Raw genomic sequence first — 7,707 nt, forward strand, 5'->3', positions numbered from 1 at the left:
CCTCAACTTTTTCCTGGTCTCTAGAATTTCCGATTATTGTATTACCCTTCGATACTCGAACTTTTTTAAATCTTCAAGTTAACCAAGTCCGACTGTAACCGACAATTGGAAACGACTTCACTATAAATATAATATATGTATATATCTACTTAGTTTCCGGAAAACGATTTTCACACAATCGTTTTAAGCATTATTAAAAATCATGAGGGGGGTGCATTTATTCCAAGTAATTTTTTTAATATAATATCATAACATAGACTTATATAAACTCGGTCAATGGGGGACACCTTACACCCCCCCCCCCCATGGGTACGCCAATGAGTTTACTATCAATTTATATCGGGGCAGACGAGGATATTTGAATATAATTATTAACTATTAGTAGGTACCTAATCAAAAAAAAATTAAAAAAACATAGTAAATATTATAATACTTTCCCATTATAATATGTCTCCATAAAATAACTCCAGTAGTCTAGTGAGTTAAATAATTGGTATTTAAACTTTAGAGAAGATATTTTTTTATTGTCTAATATGTGTGATCATATTTATGTCTTTTAAAATCCAGAAATTGAAATTTAACTGTGTATAATTATTAATTTGAGACAAAACAAATACGAGCTTGACCTAACGTCCAAGCCTTAGAATATGAGCTATAATTATGATTTATGTTTACCAGATCAGCTAAATATGGACTTAGGTGACGCTTTTTTACAATTATTATTCTAACATATGTACATCTTGTGTATGACAAACTCATAATAATATGTATTAAAAAAAAATTACTTCTAGAAATTTATACTTGAAAGTCGATTTTTAATCGCACCAATATATAATATATTATTGTGCCTGTATAAAACTTGACAAATTGATACCATATTTTTGTATCAAATCTGTGAGCTTAAATTCTATTATTTTCTTGCCATTTAATCAATAGGTACTGTAGATTTTGAATTTTCCGTTGATAAAATCCCACGAGCATTAATTTTCGCGTACCTACCTATATAATAATATAGGACATAGGTAATTGAAATGTATAGAATGATAACAGTTTAACAATACAATACCAATAGACTCAAGATTGTACTCAAAACAAATTAACAGGGAAGGGGGTGGTTAAACACCTATCACTCCACCAGTAGTATGTCTTTTAGTATACCATAATCTTAAGCGATTAGTAATTTATCTTATTTTCTTTTTTTACACTAAAAGATAAAATTGCTTATATAATACATTTGTTTAATAATTACTGTTAGTTGCACATTTATTAGAAAGTAATACATGACAAATAATACTAATTAGTTATATTAGTTATTAGTTATAGTTATATTAATATTTTAGTTTTGCTAATTTAATTTATGACCACATTAACAAAAATAATATTATCTTAATATAATTTTTCCGTGAACGAAAATTTAACAACGTAGTGTAACTGTTAGTAGTAATGGGTGATTATTTATTTAAATAATTATGTTTTTAAGATGTTTAGGTTTGCATCAGGATACAACATATTATTTATACTTGAGTAAATGTAAATGTAAGTGGAACATTCAACATAAAATATTATTATATAACATTAAATACAAGATAATTACTTTAAAATTAATCAGTAATTAATAAACAATTTAGTATATTTCAATAATTTAGAAATTGTTAAACTTCATTATTTTAATACCTTGGTAAAACCAATCAACGTGAAATACAAATAGCGAGTCATATAATTTATTTTATTACTATTTTAGTAATTAATATATTAAACCATAATGGTCAATAGCTAAATAAAGAAATTAATCAAATTAAAAATAAAATGTATGAACACACCGCGGTTATGAGTGAAACAAATGATAAATGTTTTACAAAATATTTTAACATAATATTATAATATTAAACTGTATTTCTGCATAACTGTATTGTGTGAAAAATATCTTATTCAAACTCAAAACGTCATTGTGACTTGAGAGAATAAAAGTACCTATTAAAAAAATTGTTTATGATATACCTTTATAGCATTAACAGTTTAATTGAGTGATAAAATAAAAATGTAATTCAATTTTTGAATTTATTTAACAATTACATTATGATTATTGATTTTAATATTAACATCAAAAGTGTTATTAAATTGTTATATACATGACTTATATAATAGTAATAATCTAATATATTATTTATATAAAATATAAAACGGAGATGTTTAAAAGATTTAGCTTTAGCAAAATGTGTAATCTATAAAATAAAAATCATAGGTTTTAACAATATTTAAAATCCTTAACAAATGATTGATAACTAATCAAGTCTGTGTTTGATTACGTTCTATCACATTATGTTGGTTAGTAAAAAAAATTTTCCATGGTTTAAAATAAATCATTTGACACTGTATGACATATTTCACACACACTCACACACATATTATATATATATAGATCACATTACAATCTTAAAAAATACATATAAGACAAAATATTTTTTTACAATCTTTTATTGTTATTTAGATAGTTTTTAAGATAAACAAATAAAAACTTGCTTAAAGTGTAATTTTAAAAATATGATTTCTCAAACTAAATAATATAATCTTTAAGACAATTTGAATATATAAGCACATTCATTTTCAGTGTAACCAGTCTTCACACTGAACTATTATTATGATAGAATGCTTAAACTAATGAAAACTACAAAAGTTGAAAAAAAATTTATCGACAGACAAAAGATAATCTTAAATGTAAATGAAATATTGGAACAATAGTTGTAGAATATTTTGTTAAACACAAAAAACATAAATTATAATAATAAACCATAATTTGTATCAAACTGCACTGTATGGTTAAGACATTATTTTAAAATTTTAATTATTGCTCTCTACTTTTTGAGTGTCTGAAGTCTCATTTTCAACTTGGGCAGTTTCAGTTGAATTCCCAGACAATTCTTCAACTGTCAATTCTTCTTGGGGTTGAGGAGCTTTAATTTCTAAAACAGAAATTGTATCCTGGATAGTTTTAATTGCTTTTTTTCTAGCCATACGTACATCGTCTCTTCCTGTAAAATAAATGACAGAATAATTTACATTTTTCATTAGGTGTCTAAATTGTAATAATTTTATCATCACTGTCAACATGTGTATATTATATTTGAGCTTAAAACACTATAAACCATGAAAATATTAGGGTATTTAAGAAGATAGATGGGAATAGTTAATATTATAATTTGAATAATATTACCAGACACACATATGTAATATATTACAATGTTCAGTGGCGTAGCCAGGGGGGGGGTTTGGGTGTTTAAACACCTCCAATTGACATTTTCCCTCCTAATAAATATATTGTTTATAGCGTTCAGGACTGCTTGCAAGTTATAAATTTGTCTTATGAAATGGCGAAATTAAATACAAAGTTTGAATTTGCATATTTGTGTATTTTTTAACTTAAATGTACATACAATTTTCGAGAAAAATTATATTTGGATAACATTAAAAAATATCTTAAAAAATATTATGTTTGGTTAGGTACAATAGGCGATAACTTTGAGATTTGGGGAGGCCGAAGCCTAATACCATACAATTATAAAATTGAATAAGCTTGAAAAAATTAAGTAAATGTATGGGAGGGGCGGAGGGCTGTTAAAGTTGTTGGTGGAGCTTGGCTACAGTTGGCCCTATATTCGCATATTTAAGATTTCATAAGTCTCTTTGTGACAAATCTGTGTTTAAACTATAATTGTAGATTGTACCTACGAAGAAATGATCATCAGTAGATATAGATACGTGTTCGTTTATCACAGTGTTTGCATATCACATACGTTATTCGTTATTACTTATTACTTAGGTATTTATTAACCTAGTATTGTACGCCAGTTTTTTTAAAAATTAAGTTGTTATTTATTTACTTATTTATTTATCTATCAGGTTTATATACCTACTTATTTTTTAGTTTTTTATTACCTAAATTGCAGTATGTTTTATGATTTTTCAAAAATAATATAAAAATATTGCTACATACTACATATATTTAAGCATATTTTGAGAATTTTGACTGCATATTTCAATAATTTTTAGTGCAACAAAAGTCCTGAACTCTAAATTTATTTATATACGAAAACTGTAAAAACTTGGTTTTAATCTATACCTAAAACACCCCCCATTTCATAATCCTAGCTACGCCACTGACAATGTACATATTATTAGGTTTGATTTCGGCCTAATTAAAAAAAAATATGTATATATTATGTTACTGATACTTCATAAAATTAATATAATCACCAACTTATTCAATATGTTAAAGAAATAAATAATAATTATAAAGTATAATATACATTATACATAGATAATAAAGAAATGGATAGGACATAATGTCTTATCGGTGATGAATGAAACTATACAAAATGAGATCCAAATAAGTATACCTATATAAATTATCTACATATATATATATCATACTATACAAAAATGTAAGCAAACAGCCTCAATTTCCTTTCTATGTTGGACCACAAAACTAACACTTAATGAATTTTAGGTCCTATTCATTTTTTTATTATCTATGAGTATAATAGCTGAATCATCATAAAATCTCAAAACATGGATATCAAATGAATATATATCACCACTAATTGATACATGGTCATCTATACCATATAATTTTTAATCAAAATTGTGACGATTAGATTAAATTTAAATTAATAATTTTACTATAAATATACCATATAATATATTACCTTCAGTTTCAATGGTATCTAGCTTAATCAAATTTCTTGTAAGCATCTCATCCAAATAAATATATTGCTTATCAAGACGAGAGGAACCCGAAAATTGATTAACAGCTACTGCCAATTCTTCTACATCAGCTTGAACGATTTGCACTTTTTCCAAAGCGTCTACTGGTTTTACTTGTTGGCGCGGAGTGGGTGGAGGAGTAGATTTGGTTTCTTGTGGAGGAGTTTGCTGACGATGTTGGGAAGGTGGGGTTTGACGGCGTTGTGCAGTATTTTGGTCATGAAAGGAATGATGTTGTGCAAATGGAGTTTGTTTACTAGCAGATCGTTTTGGCAAAGTTGAACTGTTATTATCATTAAATCTTTGATCAACATTTTTTGGATACACTGGTTCAGAACGGCCTTCCACATAAATCGGAATGTGTCGCACATTAGGTTGTTTTTGAGTTCCGTGAGATGGTGTAGATGAATCAGTTTGAGGTTGTGTTTGGGGTTGAATATTTTCAGACTGATTATTAATAGGATTTACTGGTGTAAATTCTAATTTAGATACAAATCTTTGAGGTTTATCATCATTTTCCTGAGATCTTGAATTATTTTCAAACGGATGCTGGTGTTGCTTATCCATGTTTTCTTCAAATCGTTTTTTATCAGGACTAGAATCAGTATGGTCGCTGTAATTGTGATTGAGATCTGATGGTCCCTCAGGTGCGTTATCTTCTCCAGACACAGTGCGTTTACGGCTCCAACTCTTAGAGCTAGGTTCACCTCCCCAAGGTGGACAACGCAAATGACCGGCAAGATCTGGATGTCTTTTGGCTAAATCTTCTAAATGTGAACGAACACTCGAATGACCTCTTAGCATGTCATCATCAAACGGAAATTCTTCCTAAAAAATAATAAATAGTTTTAAAAAAATGTACATGTATGCCTCGTAACTGTTACGGAAATACAGCCAAAATATAATATTCATAAATCCATTTATTTTTTTCAAATGCAATTTACTAATAATAAAAAAAAACTTGGACTAGTTTATGGTGTTAAGCAACAAAAGTAACTAAATATTATGGAATTCTGCATAGATAAAATGGAATGTGTAAAATATAATTATATTTGACAGTTCAAGTGATCATTAATTATAAAGAAATGAATGTTGACCACATAATAATAAATATTATAATTAATTCCCACTATCTGTTTACCCGGGTATGATTTTTCGCACATTGAAGTAACGACTAACGCCTGTGTGTGGGAGGGGAAGACCATGAAGATCAGTTTCAATTACAACAACAAGCCACGACAATGCAACATAATTTCAAAAGAGCAAATTAATAAAAAAGAATTGTTTTTAATCCTGTTAGTTTGTAATACTGACTTAAAAATTTTGTAATTGGTTTTAAAAATATAACGAATATCGTTATTATTTATTTGTATATTTTATTTTTAAATAAAAAATAATTTTGATGCATTACTTTCAAGTTAAATTACTAAAATAAGATAATTCGAATTTGTTTAGATTCATCGGTGATTGTCAATATGTATTTGAGTCTTTGATAGTAATTACATAATCAGACGTATTCATAACAGATCTAATATATTCTAATGATTCATTTACCTTAAGTAAAAATCAATAAATTATACGTATGTGATATAATATTCTTACTCTAGACTATGGTATGGAATACTATAGAAAATAAACATGATGAGCAAACATAATAACTAATAAGTAATAAGTAATAATATATTATAAAATACATATTATTCAACTCCAAAAATCACTATTTTACGATCGGACATTTTTATATCATCAATAGTAATGTTACAAAACATTAAACAAGTAGTGTCGGCCGTCGACGGATAACATGAAATAGAAACGCAGCCAAGATTACGATGCAGGGATCCAGGCCAATAATTTGTTGCTAAAAATAAAAAACAAAACCCATTACATATTCGTCTACCGAAGCACTAGAACAATAATTAAGAAATTGAGTCGGGCTAACTACACGCGTTATTCACTACTTGAATTAAATTCGTAAATTACCTAGGTACACAAAGAAATAAAAAGTTCATACTACAATACTGCACAGATTTTTTTCCGCTTGATGCAAGTTAAAAATAATTTTATAATAAATAAAAATAAAAATATAAAATATCATTAATATTTATCTGATTATTAATTAAAATAATACTAGATATGTTTTAAGTATAATATTAAATATATGCCCTTTATATATGGATCCTAAGTTGCAAATAGAGAACAAAAAATATAATATTGGAATATATTTACATTTTTAATTGTTACAAACATGTAACAATAATGGTAAAATATAATTAGAAGGTATCTTATTATCAATCGTCATCATCAAAAAATTAAACATAGTTATGAGTTCAGCCTTATTAATAAAATATAAATAAATAAGTACATATTATCAAAATAAATGCATTCTATAATCATCTATAAATATAATATATATTACACCATAATTATGTTACTATAAACGCATTATTAATCACGAGCACGGTTTAAGATATACTTAAACGTATATCTTAAACCGTGATCACAAGTATTTTAAACCCTTAGAAGAAATAGTATATTTTTATGTTATATAATTGATAATAACATATTATATTATTTATGTTCTGACCAAAGAAATAAGCTATAATATTAGTTAATTAAGCTATTTATCCCTCTCAAATTGTCATACAATATGGCCTCTTACGTTATTAACACAGATATATATATAATAATTAATAACTAGATAGCCGACTTCTTCGTGGGCAATGTTTACTAAACGTTAGATAGGTAATATGATAATAAACAACAACATTTCAATATTTCATATCAAACAAGCCCGTTGTCGACATGGATAGGACATAAGAACTTATCACATGAAAATATAGTGATACTATTTTAAGGTTATATGGGGCGAATATAATTGATGTGATAATTGATAAATAATAATAAATATTAAATAACATAATTTTATTTTGTTAAGCCCCGTTCACA

At 26.6% G+C, this 7,707-nt stretch overlaps 1 protein-coding gene across 2 annotated transcripts in view; it reads right to left on the reverse strand.

Annotated features, from left to right (window-relative positions):
* Window positions 1-1,707: 1,707 nt before the first annotated feature.
* LOC100161093 (BAG domain-containing protein Samui) overlaps window positions 1,708-7,707 on the reverse strand; it is a 14,671-nt gene continuing 8,671 nt past the window's right edge. For both annotated transcript variants that reach the window (XM_003246704.4, XM_001946300.5), the window contains 2 exons: window positions 4,704-5,589; window positions 1,708-3,029 (listed from right to left, as the gene is read on the reverse strand). In XM_003246704.4, the coding sequence (XP_003246752.1) occupies window positions 2,839-3,029; window positions 4,704-5,589 (1,077 nt within the window). In that variant the 3' untranslated portion in view covers window positions 1,708-2,838. The remainder of the gene's footprint in view (window positions 3,030-4,703; window positions 5,590-7,707) is intronic.

Source organism: Acyrthosiphon pisum, chromosome A1 (genome assembly GCF_005508785.2).
Source record: "Acyrthosiphon pisum isolate AL4f chromosome A1, pea_aphid_22Mar2018_4r6ur, whole genome shotgun sequence".
NCBI classification, from domain to species: Eukaryota; Metazoa; Arthropoda; class Insecta; order Hemiptera; family Aphididae; genus Acyrthosiphon; species Acyrthosiphon pisum.